Below are 17,440 nucleotides of genomic sequence, written 5' to 3' on the forward strand. Positions count from 1 at the left end.
CGCTCTTTGCTGTTTTTTGGGTATCCTTTCCTCCCTGTCCTCTTGAGAGGGAGTTGCTCTGCTCTTTCTTCTTCCTAACTTTGTTTAGCTAGTGTTGACCGCTCGCGTCCGCTGAGCCCTCTTTTGCAAAGGGAAGTCTGTGGCTTTATCTGGAGCACACTTAGATATTATGGTGCTATTTTTAGCGGTTTCCGGGGGCGGTTTTGTTCCTCGTCGCTCTATAGTGAGTGCGGGTTTGCACCCTGTGTATGGAAGGGGATCTATCTTGTCCCTCTAGGTTTCCAGGATTGGGGCGTTTCTTGGCCCCTTGGACTTCCATGCAGATAGGAATCTGGGATTTTTCCTCATCTCTGCTTGATCGGTAGGGTTTGTTCTCTATGCGGTTTTTGTCCTGTTGCAACCTTGGTTGCGCTCTGGGAGTTATGTTCTGGGTCTTTGTTGCCCTAGTTGTTGTCCAGTGGTCCTTTTGGACTATTGTATCTGAGTTCTTCTTCTTCTCTTTTGGGAGAATGGAGGTCCCCCCCTTCCCTCGGGTCGAGGGTGTATTTCTGTGTGGGCTCGGAGCCTGCAGGACTTTGTCTACTCGGAGGCCTTTGTGCTTGGTGGAGTCTAGGATTCTGGGCGGTCTCTAGCAAGGGCCTTGTTGGTCTTAACTGATGGGCAGTTACTTGGTCCTTTCCATTTTTGTTTGGTGCTTCTGGTGAAGCAGTTTTTTGTTGGGCTTTGGGTGATTCAGGCTGTGGTACCCTCAGAAGGGGCCGCCTCTTGTATCCGCCTATTTTGCATTCAGTGTCCTCTATAGCTTGGGTATTGTTTTCCCAAAAGTAATAAATGCAGCTGTGGACTCTCCCCGTTTAAGAAAAAAACTTAAATTATGCTTACCTGATAATTTTCTTTTCTTCTGACGGGGAGAGTCCACAGCTCCCCGCCCGCGTTTTTCTTTATGGGGCGTCCGTATTTTTTATTCTTCTGGCACCTTTTTCACCCTGGTATTTCTACTACTGTTCCTTGTTCCCTTGGCAAAATAATGACTGGGGGATGAGGGAAGTGGGGGAGGTATTTGGTTGTGGTGTCTTTGCCTCCTCCTGGTGGCCAGGTTCTGTATTTCCCAAAAGTAATGAATGCAGCTGTGGACTCTCCCATCAGAAGAAAAGAAAATTATCAGGTAATCCTAATTGTAAGTTTTTTTTATTCATAAGATAGTCATATAATCATTGTACTCATTGTCATAGTGTTGTGGAATATGTTGATGCTTTTTTAATGATAAAAATGCAGAAAGTGCACTGATCTCTGAACCATCTTATTTTGGGTATACTGTATCCTTCCCATGCCGTGGGGCTTGGTTTCCTGTGTCAGACAGCTGTGGTCTGACATTATTCTATTTTACAGCCTCCACTGGAAGAGGATCTGACGGGAGAAGTACCACATTTCCTTTCAAGTGGAACATTTGTTCAAGAGCTCTTCCAAGCTCAGTACAGGTAAAGAAGTTCACACCTACAAAATTCCTGCACCCTTTAAGTGTATTGCCTCTCTTAAAATATTCTCTTTTTTTAAACAAATTGAATATCGCGGCATTTCTACATTAAAGGGACATGTAACCCCACATTGTCTTTCATGATTCAGATAGAGCGTACAACATTCCAATTCACTTCTATTATCAAATTTGCTTCATTCTCTCTGTATCCTTTTTGTTTGGGGAGCAACAATGCCCTACTAGGAGCTAGCTGAACACATCTGGTGTGACAGTGAAAGAAGACATACTTGTGAAACAACCAATCGGCAACAAGCTCCCAGTAGTGCATTGCTGTTCTTGAACCTGCTGAGGTATGTTATTCAACAATGGATGCTAAGAGAATGAGCGAATTTGATAATAGAAGTAAATTGTAAAGTTGTTTGGAATTTTATGCTCTGTCTGAATCCTGATACTTTAATTTTGACTCTGTCCCTATAAGATTTGTGCTTCTGTATCGTATATACATGTTATTAATTCTTGCCTATGGTATTTTTCCCTTTTACTTATAGGTCCTCTCTGACATGTCCTCATTGTCAGAAGCAAAGTAACACCTTTGACCCCTTCCTCTGCATCTCTTTGCCAATCCCTTTGCCTCACACGCGGTAAGTAGAGACAAACTTACTCTGCATTGTTTTAGCCTTTGTTTTTCATGGATAAAAAGAAAAAAAGTTGGTACTCGCCTGAGTGCATGTTTAGCACCTTCAGATGATTCAACCATCTATTGACCATTTTAATGGATTCATGTAGCCTATCTTATGTTAGCCCATTGACATGCAAGGCTCTACTTATAAAATCATTATGGATTTTGTCCCCATTTCCTGTAATTTAAATCTGAAAATTGTTGGTTTACTAAATTTAATTGTTTCCATATAGTAATGGGTGCCGCCATGTTTGAACTTATGTTCCGCACATTCTCTTTTATTGCCTGTTTTAAATTTGTCCTTAATTGTTCTCAGGAGGAGAGTGAGATAACAGAAAAAACATAATTTATGTAAGTACTTACCTGATAAATTAATTTCTTTCCTATTGGCAAGAGTCCATGAGCTAGTGACATATGGGTTATACAATCCTACCAGGAGGGGCAAAGTTTCCCAAACCTCAAAATGCCTATAAATACACCCCTCACCACACCCACAATTCAGTTTAACCAATAGCCAAGTAGTGGGGTGATAGAAAAAGGATTAGAAAGCATCAAAAAAAGGAACTGGAAATATAATTGTCCTTTATACAAAAAAAACATAACCACCATAAAAAGGGTGGGTCTCATGGACTCTTGCCAATATGAAAGAAATGAATTTATCAGGTAAGTTCTTATTTAAATTGTTTTCTTTCATATAATTGGCAAGAGTCCATGAGCTAGTGACGTATGGGATAGAAATACCCAAGATGTGGAACGCCACAGAAGAGTCACTAGAGAGGGAGGGATAAAATAAAAACAGCCATTTTCCCCTGAAAAAATTAAATCCACATCCAAAAAAATAAGTTTTTATCATAATTGAAAAGAAAAAACTTAAAACATAAGCAGAGGAATCAAACTGAAACAGCTGCCTGAAGAACTTTTCTACCAAAAACTGCTTCTGAAGCAAATACATCAAAACGGTAGAATTTAGTAAATGTATGCAAAGAAGACCAAGTTGCTGCTTTGCAAATCTGATCAACTGAAGCTTCATTCTTAAAAGCCCACTAAGTGGAAACTGATCTAGTAGAATGAGCTGTGATTCTCTGAGGCGGGGCCTGACCCAACTCCAAATAAGCCTGATGAATCAAAAGCTTTAACCAGGATGCCAAGGAAACGGCAGACGCTTTCTGACCTTTGCTGGAACCAGAAAAGGCAACAAATAGACTAGAAGTCTTCCTGAAATCTTTAGTAGCTTCAACATAATATTTCAAAGCTCTTACAACATCCAGAGAATGTAAGGATTTCTCCAAAGAATTCTTAAGATTAGGACACAAAGAGGAAACAACAATTTCCCTATTAATGTTAGAATTCACAACTTTAGGCAAAAATGTAAATGAAGTCTGCAAAACTGCCTTATCCTGATGGAAAATCAGAAAAGGAGACTCACAAGAAAGAGCAGATAATTCGGAAACTCTTCTAGCCGGAGATAGCCAAAAGGAGCAACACTTTCCAAAAAAGTAGTTTAATATCCAAAGAATGCATAGGCTCAAAAGGAGGAGCCTGTAAAGCCTTCAAAACCAAATTAAGACTCCAAGGAGGAGAAATTGATTTAATGACAAGCTTGATACAGACCAAAGCCTGTACAAAACAGTGAATATCAGGAAACTTAGCACTCTTTCTGTGAAATAAAACAGAGCAGATATTTGTCCATTCAAGGAACTTTCAGATAAACCTTTATCCAAACCATCCTGAAGGAACTGTAAAATTCTAGGAATTATAAAAGAATGCCAGGAGAATTTGAGAAGAACACCATGAAATATAAGTCTTCTAAACTCGATAATAAATCTTCCTAGAAACAGATTTACGAGCCTGTAAAATAGTATTAATCACTGAGTCAGAGAAACCTCTATGACTAAGCACTAAGCATTCAATTTACATACCTTCAAATTTAACAATTTGAGATCCTGATGGAAAAACGGTCCTTGAGACAGAAGGTCTGGTCTTAAAGTGAATGTAAATTTTCCTGTTTTTAACAAAATATTCATTCATATTAACTGTATTAGTCAAAACGCATTGTTTTTTGCTCAAAAATTTCAAAATCAAACATTATATTTTAGTTTTAAACTTAGCTCCGTTTTCGCTTATAGCTCCTCCCATCCATTACTTCCCTGTTTTCTTCCTCATAACGTCTAGAGCGGTCCCACCCGCTCTATGACGTATTTGCAAAGCTCGTTCACGGTGTCTTCTTTTTGTGCGCATGCGTTTACCAATCACTGACTGATTTGCGCATGCATTATTCAAGAACAGTGCGATCGCGATGAAGTCTCTCACTTGCCAAGCGCTATTTGTAAGAAATGGTATCGATCGTTACAATGTCTTTGAAATAATGGAGCCAAGATACTTACTTGCTTTTGTCACTGAATCCAGGAAGCTTGTGGTTGTGGCTTTTTGATGCGCATGCTTAAATCGTGAACGCGCGGCTCTTTGAAGTAAAAAACATGTTTGTTTACGCATGCGCATTAAGAAAGACGCATGCGCATAACAAAATAGTGACGTTTACATAAAGGGGCTGGACTCCACGGGGTATGAGAGATTATTAGTTGAAAAGAGTGTCACTCAAACTGATTAACGCGGTCCAAAATGGCGGGCGGAGGGAGAGAGCAAGACTATTACAATTGAATAAGTATATAGATCGATAAAATTCAATGGTTTTTAAAAAACGATTACTTAAACTTTACCTTATTTTTAGTGATAAAGCATTTCTGATTGTGTGATAGCATTGAGTTTACATCCACTTTAAAGGAAGTGGCCAAGGTTGACAACTGGACATCTGGACAAGTTCCGCATACCAGAACCTGTGAGGCCATGCTGGTGCTACCAGAAACACAAACGATTGTTCCATGATGATCTTGGAGATCACTCTTGGAAGAAGAACTAGAGGCGGATAGATATAAGCAGGTTGGTAAAACCAAGGAACTGCTAATGCATGCACCGACTCCACCTGTGGATCCCTGGACAAGTACCTGGGAAGTTTCTTGTTTAGATGGGAAGCCATCAGATCTATTTCTGGAATACCGCACATCTGAACAATCTGAAAAAACACATCTGGATGGAGAGACCACTCCCCCGGATGTAAAGTCTGATGGCTGAGATAATCCGCTTCCCAATTGTCTACACCTGGGATATGTACCACAGAAATTAGACAAGAGCTGGATTCCGCCCAAGAAAGTATCAGATACTTTCACAGTTGTGATATTGTCTGTCTGAAAACAAATGAATGGTTCTCTGTTCAACAGAGGCCAAACCTGAAGAGCCCTGAAAATAGCACGGAGTTCTAAAATATTGATTGGTTACCTGAACTAGGGGTGTGCATCTTCACTAGTCTCACGATTCGATTAAGATTATCCTGTCTGCGATTCGATTCTGCGATGCATCACGATTACTGCCCATGATTTTCATGAACTTGTTCTATTTTATATATATATATATATATATATATATATATATATATATATATATATATATATATATATATATATATATATATATATATATATACTATATAATATGTGTGTGTGTGTATGTACAGGTATAAATATATATGTAATCTTTCAAACAACTGGGAAAGATGGGACAGCACTCATAAACATAATAGAATATGCACAGAAAGAAATTTATCTGTAGATTTATTTTAAAAATGAAAATGCACAGTGAGAAATAATGAGTCTGGAGTTCCAGAGTAGCTTTGTCTCCCTAACTACAGGTGCATGTTCAAGGGAGTCTGTCTCCGGGTTTTACACCAGCTGCACCACATCAGGACTTTCTGTGTGCACACTGTGCAGATATCTGACACAGAGAGCACTCTCAACAGACCTCCCCCTCTCACACACAAATGTTCCGGTCAGGAATTTGTATGACACCTAATGCCGACAGCAGCCTGATGTAAACAGTGAATCTTTTCTTGTATTATCGATTCACTGTTTACTGTTGCGGTCTCTGCTGCATGTTTGCTCTCTGTCAGACCCCTAGCCCAAACAAGCATTTATGGGTTGCTATTAGATATAGTAAGTCAAGTTTTACAAAAGGCACACAATTGCCTCTCAAATGTTGAAAATAAAGTATAAATTGTGCGACTTTTGTAAAACTTGACTTACTATATCTAATAGCAACCCATGAATGCTTGTTTGGGCTAGGGATATGACAGAGAGCAAACATGCAGCAGAGACCGCAACAGTAAACAGTGAATCGATAATACAAGAAAAGGTTCACTGTTTACATCAGGCTGCTGTCGGCATTAGGTGTCATAAAAATTCCTGACCGGAACATTTGTGTGTGAGAGGGGGAGGTCTGTTGAGAGTGCTCTCCGTGTCAGATATCTGCGCAGTGTGCACACAAAGTCCTGATGTGGTGCAGCTGGTGTAAAACCTGGAGACAGACTCCCTTATGTCGGCTTCTCTGCATATACTGCTCTGTGAGAGAGGCGGGGTCATGTGATGTTGCGCAATGACGTCACTGACCCCTGAATCGATTCAGGTCTGCACTTGCATCGATGCAGCATCGTTAACGACTGCATCGCGATGCATCACTGATTATATAGATTATTTTCAGCTGCCCTGGTTACCTCGCCTCTTGAGGTTTCCAAACCCCTTGTGCTGTCAGAGATCCCCAGACAGCTCCCCAACCTGAAAGACTTGCATCTGTTGCGATTACAGTCCAGGTTGGACAACCCTTGAATTATACGATGGTGGTCTAACCACCAAGTCAGAGAGAGTCGAACATTGGGATTTAAGGATATTACCTGTGATATCTTTGTATAATCCCTGCACCATTGTTTCAGCATCCAAAGCTGGAGAGGTCTCATATGAAAATGAGCAAAGGGGATAGCGTCCGATGCTGTAGTCATGAAATCTAAAACTTCCATGCACATAGCCACTGAAAGGAATGATTGAGACTGAAGGTTCCGACAAACTGAAACCAATTTTATTCGTCTTTTGTCTGTTAGAGACAGAGTCATGGACACTGAATCTATCTGGAAACCTAAAAAGGTGACCCTTGTCTGAGGAATCGAGGAACTTTTTGGTAAATTGATCCTCCAACCATGTCTTTGAAGAAACAACACTAGTTGATTCGTGTGAGATTCGGCAGAATGTAAAGACTGAACTAGTACCAAGATATTGTCCAAATAAGGAAACACCACAATAGCCTGTTCACTGATTACAGATAAAAGGGCACCGAGAGCCTTTGAAAAAATTCTTGGAGCTGTCGCTAGGCCAATTAGAAGAGCGACAAATTGGTAATACTTGTCTAGAAAAGAGAATCTCAGAAACCGATAGTGATCTGGATGAATCGGAATATGAAGATATCCATCCTGTATGTCTATTGTGGACATATAATGACCTTGCTGAACAAAAGGCAGAATAGTCCTTATAATCACCATTTTGAAATTTGGCACTCTTACAAAACAATTCAAAATTTTCAGATCCAGAACTGGCCTGAATGAATTTTCTTTCTTTGGGACAATGAATAGATTTTAATAAAACCCCAGACCCTGTTCCTGAAACAGAACTGGTATGATTACCCCTGAAAGCTCTAGATCTGAAACACACTTCGGAAAAGCCTGAGCCTTCACTGGATTTGCTGGAACGCTTGAGAGAAAAAATCTTCTCACAGGAGGTCTTGCTCTGAATCCTATTCAATACCCTTGAGAGACAATACTCTGAATCCAATGATTTTGGACAGAATCTGCCCAAATGTTTTGGAAAAATGTTTATCTGCCACCCACCAGCTGAGCTGGAATGAGAGCCGCACCATCATCGCAGACTTGGGGGCTGGCTTTGGTTTCTTAAAAGGCTTGGATTTATTCCAACTTGAAGAAGGTTTCCAATTGGAACCAGATTCTGTGGGGGAAGGATTGGCTTTCTGTTCCTTATTCTGTTGAAAAGAAAGAAAACGATTAGAAGCTTTAGATTTACCCTTAGATCTTTTATCCTGAGGTAAAAAAACTCCCTTCCCCCAGTGACAGTTTAAATAATTAAATCCAACTGAGAACCAAATAAATTGTTACCTTGGAAAGAAAGAGAGAGTAATCTAGACTTAGAGACCATGTCAGCATTCCAATATTTGAGCTACAAAGCTCTTCTAGCTAAAATAGCTAAAGACATACAGTATTACATATATTTAACATCAATTTTGATGATATCAAAAATAGCATCACAGATAAAATGATTAGCATGTTGAAGCAAACGAAAAATGCTAGACAAATCAGGATCTGTTTCCTGTTGCACCAAGCTTTCCAACCAAAAAGTTGATGCAGCTGCAACATCAGCCATAGAAATGGTAGGCCTGAGAAGATAGCCAGAATATAAATAAGCTTTCCTTCGATAAGATTCAAGTTTCCAATCTAAAGGGTCCTTAAAGGAAGTACTATCTTTCATAGGAATAGTAGTACGTTTGGCAAGAGTAGAAATAGCCCCATCAACTTTGGGGATTTTTTCCCAAAACTCCAATCTAACTGCTGGCAAAGGATACAACTTTTTAAACCTAGTGGAAGGAATAAAAGAAGTACCAGGCCTATTCCATTCCTTTGAAATCATATCAGAAATGGCATCAGGAACTGGAAAAACCTCTGGAGTAACCACAGGAAGTTTATAAACAGAATTTAAATCTTTACTAGTTTTAGTATCAAGAGGGCTAGTTTCCTCAATATCCAGAGTAATCAACACCTCTTTTAACAAGGAACGAATATACTCCATCTTAAAGAGATAAGTAGATTTGTCAGTGTCGATATCTGAGGTAGGATCATCTGAATCAGATAGATCCTCATCCGAGGAGGATAATTCAGTATATTGTCGGTCATTTGAAATTTCATCAACTTTCTGAGAAGTTTTAAAAGACCTTTTACGTTTTTTAGAAGGCAGAATAGCAGACAAAGCCTTCTGAATCGCATCATCAATAAAATCTTTTATATTCACAGGAATATCATGTACATTAGATGTTAAAGGAACAACATGCCTTGTACTAGTACTGATGGATACATTCTCTGCATGTAAAAGCTTATCATGACAACTGTTACATATTACAGCTGGAGATATAATCTCCGTTAATTTACAACAGATACACTTACCTTTGGTTGAACTGTTATCAGGCAGCAGGGATCCAGCAGTGGTTTCTGAGACAGGATCAGATTGAGATATCTTGCAAATGTAAGAGAAAAAACAACACATAAAGCAAAATGATCAATTTCCTTATATGGCAGTTTCAGGAATGGGAAAAAAATGCAAACAGCATAGCCCTCTGAGCATAGAAAAAGGCAAGAGGCATATCGGTAGTGGGGTTTAACCCCTTAATGACCACAGCACTTTTCCATTTTCTGTCCGTTTGGGACCAAGGCTATTTTTACATTTCTGCAGTGTTTGTGTTTAGCTGTAATTTTCCCCTTACTTATTTAATGTACCCACACATATTATATACCGTTTTTCTCGCCATTAAATGGACTTTCAAAATATACCATTATTTTCATCATATCTTATAATTTACTATAAATTTTTTTATAAAATATGAGGAAAAAATGGAAAAAAACACACTTTTTCTAACTTTGACCCCCAAAATCTGTTATACATCTACAGCCACCAAACATAATCCATGCTAAATAGTTTCTAAATTTTGTCCTGAGTTTAGAAATACCCAATGTTTACATGTTCTTTGCTTTTTTTGCAAGTTATAGGGCCATAAATACAAGTAGCACTTTGCTATTTCCAAACCACTTTTTTTCAAAATTAGCGCTAGTTACATTAGAACACTGATATCTTTCAGGAATCCCTGAATATCCATTGACATGTATATATATATATTTTTTAGAAGACATCCCAAAGTATTGATCTAGGCCCATTTTGGTATGTTTCATGCCACCATTTCACCGCCAAATGCGATCAAATAAAAAAAATTGTTCACTTTTTCACAATTTTTTTCACCAACTTTAGGTTTCTCACTGAAATTATTTACAAAAAACTTATGCAATTATAGCATACATGGTTGTAAATGCTTCTCTGGGATCCCCTTTGTTCATAAATAGCAGACATATATGGCTTTGGTTTTGCTTTTTACTAATTAGAAGGCTGCTAAATGCGACTGCGCACCACACGTGTATTATGCCCAGCAGTGAAGGGGTTAATTAGGGAGCATGTAGGGAGCTTCTAGGGTTAATTTTAGCTTCAGTGTAGTGTAGTAGACAACCCCAAGTATTGATCTAGGCCCATTTTGGTATATTTCATGCCACCATTTCACCGCCAAATGCAATCAAATTAAAAAAAAACGCTATATTTTTCACAATTTTAGGTTTCTCACTGAAATTATTTACAAACAGCATGTGCAATTATGGCACAAATAGTTGTAAATGCTTCTCTGGGATCCCCTTTGTTCAGAAATAGCAGACATATATGACTTTGGCGTTGCTTTTTGGTAATTAGAAGGCCGCTAAGTGCTGCTGCGCATCACACATGTATTATGGCTAGCAGTGAAGGGGTTAATTAGGTAGTTTGTAGGGAGCTTGCGGGGTTAATTTTAGCTTTAGTGTAGAGATCAGCCTCCCACCTGACACATCAGACCCCCTGATATCTCCCAAACAGCTCCCTTCCCTCCCCCACCCCACAATTGTCCCCGCCATCTTAAGTACTGGCAGAAAGTCTGCCAGTACTAAAATAAAAGTTTTTTTTTTTAAAAAAAAAAATACATCTTTAGCATATTTACATATGCTACTTTGTAGGATCCCCCCCCCCCCCAAAACAGCTCTCTAACCCCCCCCCCCCTGCCTTATTGGGGGCCATCTTGGGTACTGGCAGCTGTCTGCCAGTACCCAGTTAACAATATTTTTTTCTCTCTTTTTTTTTTTTTTTTTTTTACATTTTTCTGTAGTGTAGCTTCCCCACGACCAACCCCTACCCCCACCCCCTCCCAGATCCCTTAGATTACTTTTTGGGGGCATTTATTCCCCCTCTTCCTCCCACTTATTACATGATTATTTCTGTAGTGTAAGCGGTTCCCACCCGCTCCCTCCTGTGCATGCGCCCGCCCGCCGATCCCCCGTGCACGCGCGCGTGTCTGTGCGCGCCCCTGACTCTCCCGCCCTTGATCCCGCCCCCCTCTGTGTATCTGAAGCCTTTGATGGCCGCCCACCCGTCTCCCACTGCAGCTCCCACCCACCAACGATTGCGGCCATCGATGTCCGGTGTAGAGAGGGCCACAGAGTGGCTCTCTCTGCACCGGAGGGGTACAAATTGTTATTGCAGGATGCCTCGATATTGAGGCATCCTGCAATAACTGGAAAGCAGCTGGAAGCGATGAGGATCGCTTCCAGCTGCTTTCCAAACCGAGGACGTACGCCATACGTCCTCAGGCGTTAACTGCCTTTTTTCTGAGGACGTATGGCGTACGTCCTCGGTCATTAAAGGGTTAATAATTAAAATATTTGGCACCAAGTATGACGTGCAACGCAAAATGACTTTTTTTTTTGGCGCAACTCGCGTCATGGCAGACGCAACCTTGTGCAAGGAAACCTGGCGTCAACTAAGACGCTGGAAATGACGAATTTACGTCACCGAACGTACCATTGTGGCAAAAAAATGCTTGCGCCAAGAATGATGAAATAAATATCAGCATTTTTGCAGCCTCGTGAGCCTAATTTTGCTCGTGAAAATTAATGAAAACAGTCAATTTTGAAGAAAAGACTATATCCCAGGTAGGAAAAAATAACTTCCTAAATATGTTTTTCCCAATTTTGAAAATGATAGTCTGCAAAAGAAATATACATAATCCTGACTCATGGCAAATAAGTACAATACATATATTTAGATCTTTATATTTAATACATAAAGTGCCAAACAATAGCTGAGAGTTGTCTTAAGTAATGAAAACGTACTTACCGAAAGACACCCATCCACATATTGCAGATAGCCAAACCAGTACTGAAAAAGTATCAGTAGAGGTAATGGAATATGAGAGTATATTGTCGATCTAAAAAGGGAGGTAGGAGAGGAATCTCTACGACCGATAACAGAAAACCTATGAAAAGATTTCCTGCAAGGAAAACCATAGAATTCAATAGGTGATACTCCCTTCACATCCCTCTGACAAACACTGTACTCTGAGAGGAATCTGGCTTCAAAATGCTGAGAAGTGCATATCAACGTAGAAATCTTAGCACAAACTTACTTCACCACCTCCATAGGGAGGCAAAGTTTGTAAAACTGAATTGTGGGTGTGGTGAGGGGTGTATTTATAGGCATTTTGAGGTTTGGGAAACTTTGCCCCTCCTGGTAGGATTGTATATCCCATACGTCACTAGCTCATGGACTCTTGTCAATTACATGAAAGAAACATAAGTTCAAACATGGTGGCACCCAATACTTTATAGAGAACTCAGTGAAATTTAGAAAAACAAATATTTTCAGAGTGCCATACATCTGTGCATATCCTAAAAGGGCTAATTAAGTAAAAATAGTTTGCATAAAGAAATTGTTAAAAAAAATTGCTGGCAAGTATTTTAAAATAATTTTAAAAAATAAGCAAAAATACTTAAATAGGCATGCTGTCTAGAGCAGTCTGCTCCACCCCCCCTTATCAGTATTTAGACACAGGCATTGTATTTCAACTGAGTTCACAGCTTCTAGGCATGCTCCGGCAGATAATCCCTATTCACTTTTGTATTCTACCAAAACCACAATAAGCATAGATACAGCCACAAAAGGAATTTTGTGGGGGGGAGTTAGAGCTTTACAATTCGGAGACTTTAATGAAAGGGTTAATGGCGAGGCACTGCATTATAAATTTGCAGGTAAAGTAATTAAAGTACATATTATTGTATTTTGTCTCTATCCCAACTTGTTTTATGTCCCTTTTTAAATTACAGGAAAAGGGAACAAAATTAATAATAAAAAGTTTTTTGTTTTGTTTTTTACTACAACCAATAAAACCATTTTATATTCCAATTTCATACTGATAACGATCCCTTTAGTTATATGTGGCCTTGCTTCCGAATAAATAACTGCAACATTGTAACATTTACTTCTTACTTGCAGGCCTCTCTATGTGACTGTAGTTTACCAAGGCAAGTGTTCACACTGTATGCGGATTGGTGTAGCTGTTCCTCTTTCTGGCAACGTGGCGAGGTTGCGAGAAGCTATATCTACGGAGACCAAGATCCCTAAAGACCAGGCAAGTATTCTTTCTTTTCATTGGTTAACCTGCACAGGCATGCGATCTACACTTGTTTGTAAGGTGACCTTATTTAGCAGATATTTACTTGCTCACAGGTTATGTCCCCCAGCATTCTATCATATTGTTTGCCTTTTTATTACTGAGTAAACACGAGGGCCCCTGCCTGTGTCTGCATGCCTTTCTGTGAATAATTGCCTGCTATATTTTATAGCTTGCTCTCTCCTTTCTACAGATAGTAATCACTGAAATGTATTTTGATGGCTTCCATCGCTCCTTCTCTGACAACGAAGATTTAGATACAATTCATGAAAGTGACTGTTTGTTTGCGTTTGAGACCCCTGAAATCTTCCAGACTGATGGAATTATAAGCCAGCGAGGTAACGCTGTTCCATTCTGCCTTGTGCTTAAAGGGACATGAAACCCAACATTTTTCTTTCATGATTCAGATAGAGCATGCAATTTTAACCCTTTCAGTGCTTGTGTCCATCGCTAAGTTTTACCCTCAGGTGCTAACGACGGCTCCATGCCGCAGCTAGGAATCACTAACCTTGAGGGGGGCCTGAGGTCCCCCATCTTCCTCCACCCGTCCGATCTTGCTCTTATATTGAAGAGCAGGCTCGGGGCTTCACACAGAGCTGTTGGTTTCATCACATATTGAGGCGATGATGTCATCACACAACTTTATTTACAACTGTCAATTGAGTTATGTAGAGATGGGGCATGCTGCTTAGATGCTGTAAGCAGCAACCTTTCCAATGGTGTAAGTCTTTAAAGTGTAATAAAAAAAATTAAAAAGTTAAAAATAAATACATTAAAAAATTATTTAAAAAATAAGGGGGTCTCTAAAGGCACATAAAGATCAAAATTGCCTAGAGACCCCCAAAATAGATTACCCTAAAATAAATTAGTCCCTGTTTTAAAAAAAGTTAGCAATTTAAGTATATTAACTAAATGATCACCGTGGTAACCAGCTTTACCCGAGTAATCACCTAACTAAGGAAAATTACATTCCCTTAGTATACGGATACCGATATAATATTTGTAATCACATGAACACCTGGATCATGTGAAAACAAATTAATCAATGTTAGAGAGATGCTTTTATTTAAAAAAAAAAAAAATATATATATATTTTTTATAATCAGTCTTTTAGAGCCCTGGGAAGGTGTTCAAAAACCCTCTTTGTGCAGCGCTTACTGTCTTTCAAAACTGTCTTTCAAAACCCCTGTATTTTTACTGCAAAGAAGCTTATTTCTCTTAAGTGTATCCAGTCCACGGATCATCCATTACTTGTGGGATATTCTCCTTCCCAACAGGAAGTTGCAAGAGGATCACCCACAGCAGAGCTGCTATATAGCTCCCCCCCTCACTGCTATATCCAGTCATTCTCTTGCAACTCTCAACAAAGATGGACGCAGTAAGAGGAGAGTGGTGTATTATAGTTAGTTTTTTTTAACTTCAATCAAAAGTTTGTTATTTTTAAATGGTACCGGAGTGTACTGTTTCATCTCAGGCAGCATTAGAAGAAGAATCTGCCTGTGATTTCTATGATCTTAGCAGAAGTAACTAAGATCCACTGCCGTTCTCACATATTCTGAGGAGTGTGGTAACTTCAGAGGGGGAATGGCGTGCAGGTTTTCCTGCAATAAGGTATGTGCAGTTAATATTTTTCTAGGGATGGAATTTGCTAGAAAATGCTGCTTATACCGGATTAATGTAAGTAAAGCCTTAAATGCAGTGATAGCTACTGGTATCAGGCTTATTAATAGAGATGCATACTCTTATAAAAAAGTAATATAAAACGTTTGCTGGCATGTTAATCGTTTTTATATATGTTTGGTGACAAAACTTATTGGGGCCTAGTTTTTTTCCACATGGCTGGCTTGATTTTTGCCTAGAAACAGTTTCCTGAAGCTTTCCACTGTTGCAATATGAGTGGGAAGGGCCTATTTTAGTGCTTTTCTGTGCAGCTAAAAATACTGACAGAGACATTCAGCTTCCCTCTGCATGATACAGGACATCTCTGAAGGGCTCAAAATGCTTCAAAGTCGTGTTTGAGGAGGGTAACAATCACAGTAGACTGTGGCAGTTGTTGTGACTGTGTTTAAAAAACGTTTTTGTCATTTATTATTCTGTTTTTGTTATTAAGGGGTTAATCATCCATTTGCAAGTGGGTGCAATGCTCTGCTGACTTGTTACATACACTGTAAACATTTTGTTAGTGTAACTGCCTTTTTTCACTGTTATTTCAAATTTTGTCAAAATTTGTTTCTCTTAAAGGCACAGTAACGTTTTTTATATTGCTTGTTAACTTGCTTTAAAGTGTTTTCCAAGCTTGCTAGTCTCATTGCTAGTCTGTAAAACATGTCTGAAACAGAGGATACTTGTTCATTATGTTTAAAAGCCATGGTGGAGCCCCATAGGAGAATGTGTACTAAATGTATTGATTTCACCTTAAACAGTAAAGATCAGTCTTTATCTACAAAAGAATTGTCACCAGAGGGGTCTGTCGAGGGGGAAGTTATGCCTCCACCTGGGCCTTTAAAAATTAGGCCTCTGTTGAACAGATTTGCAAGGCTGCAACTTGGTCTTCCCTTCATACTTTTTCCAAATTTTCCAAATTTGATACTTTTGCTTCTTCGGAGGCTGTTTTTGGGAGAGAGGTTCTACAGGCAGTGGTTCCTTCCGTTTAAGTTCCTGCCTTGTCCCTCCCATCATCCGTGTACTTTAGCTTTGGTATTGGTATCCCACAAGTAATGGATGATCCGTGGACTGGATACACTTAAGAGAAAACATAATTTATGCTTACCTGATAAATTTATTTCTCTTGTAGTGTATCCAGTCCACGGCCCGCCCTGTCCTTTTCAGGCAGGTCTATATTTTAATTAAACTACAGTCACCACTGCACCCTATGGTTTCTCCTTTTCTCGGCTTGTTTTGGTCGAATGACTGGATATGGCAGTGAGGGGAGGAGCTATATAGCAGCTCTGCTGTGGGTGATCCTCTTGCAACTTCTGTTGGGAAGGAGAATATCCCACAAGTAATGGATGATCCGTGGACTGGATACACTACAAGAGAAATACATTTATCAGGTAAGCATAAATTATGTTTTTTTGCAATAAAAACTATATATATTTTCTAGCAGCATACTTTCTTTCAAAATATCTATTTGCTTTGTAAAGAGAATTATGTCCAATGAGTGACGAGGAAGCAGCTGAGTTTCTTATGAACTCCGACTTTGTTTCCTTCTCGGATGACGCTAGAGAAGATTCTGACAGCGGCTTTTTCCCTGGTGCACATTTTTGGAAAGTACACCCCTTGGCCCATGAAATAAGGGGCTGCATGTGTATATATAGCGCAAAATTTGAGTGCGTAAGAAATAGCTGAACATATCACTTTACTAAGAAAAAAATATTTTCTAATCAAAGCACCATATTCCGTTAATTTTTACGCACTCCACTTTTGTGCTAGATATACATGTAGCCCTTCATTTGATGCCCAAAGGGGTGTACTTTATACAAATGTGTACTTTTATGTACCCTTTTTAACTTCCCATGTGGCTAGAGCTGTTTAATTGCCTAAAAAAGTCTAAAATAATTGTCTTTTAATTTTTAGAGGTGATGTCTGCAATTAGACAGCTGTAGCCACCTGGAAAGTTAAGATACAGTAAATAAAGTGCACATTTCTTCTATAAGATACGACGAGGCCACGGATTCATCCTTTACTTGTGGGATATTATCCTCCTGCTAACAGGAAGTGGCAAAGAGCACCACAACAGAGCTGTCTATATAGCTCCTCCCTTAGCTCCACCCCCAGTCATTCTCTTTGCCTACTCTAAGTACTAGGAAGGGTAAAGGGAAAGAGGTGATAAAATGTTAGTTTTTATTTTCTTCAAGCAAGAGTTTTTTATTTTAAATGGTACCGGTGTGTACTATTTACTCTCAGGCAGCAGATGGATGAAGACTTTTGCCTGGAGGCTGATGATCTTAGCATTTGTCACTAAGATCCAGTACATTTCCCACAGAATGGCTGAGGAGTACAAGAAACTTCAGTGTGAGGAACGTTTTCATGCTATATAGCAGTGAGGTATGTTCAGT

At 39.3% G+C, this 17,440-nt stretch overlaps 1 protein-coding gene across 1 annotated transcript in view; it reads left to right on the top strand.

The window, feature by feature from the left end:
- Positions 1-17,440, top strand: part of USP31 (ubiquitin specific peptidase 31) — a 118,137-nt gene that overhangs the window by 20,059 nt on the left and 80,638 nt on the right. Inside the window, exons 3-6 of the mRNA XM_053694398.1 lie at positions 1,390-1,478; positions 2,023-2,115; positions 13,205-13,340; positions 13,576-13,720. Of these exons, the coding sequence (XP_053550373.1) occupies positions 1,390-1,478; positions 2,023-2,115; positions 13,205-13,340; positions 13,576-13,720 (463 nt within the window). The remainder of the gene's footprint in view (positions 1-1,389; positions 1,479-2,022; positions 2,116-13,204; positions 13,341-13,575; positions 13,721-17,440) is intronic.

The sequence above is a fragment of the Bombina bombina genome, chromosome 11, assembly GCF_027579735.1.
Source record: "Bombina bombina isolate aBomBom1 chromosome 11, aBomBom1.pri, whole genome shotgun sequence".
Lineage (NCBI taxonomy): Eukaryota > Metazoa > Chordata > Amphibia > Anura > Bombinatoridae > Bombina > Bombina bombina.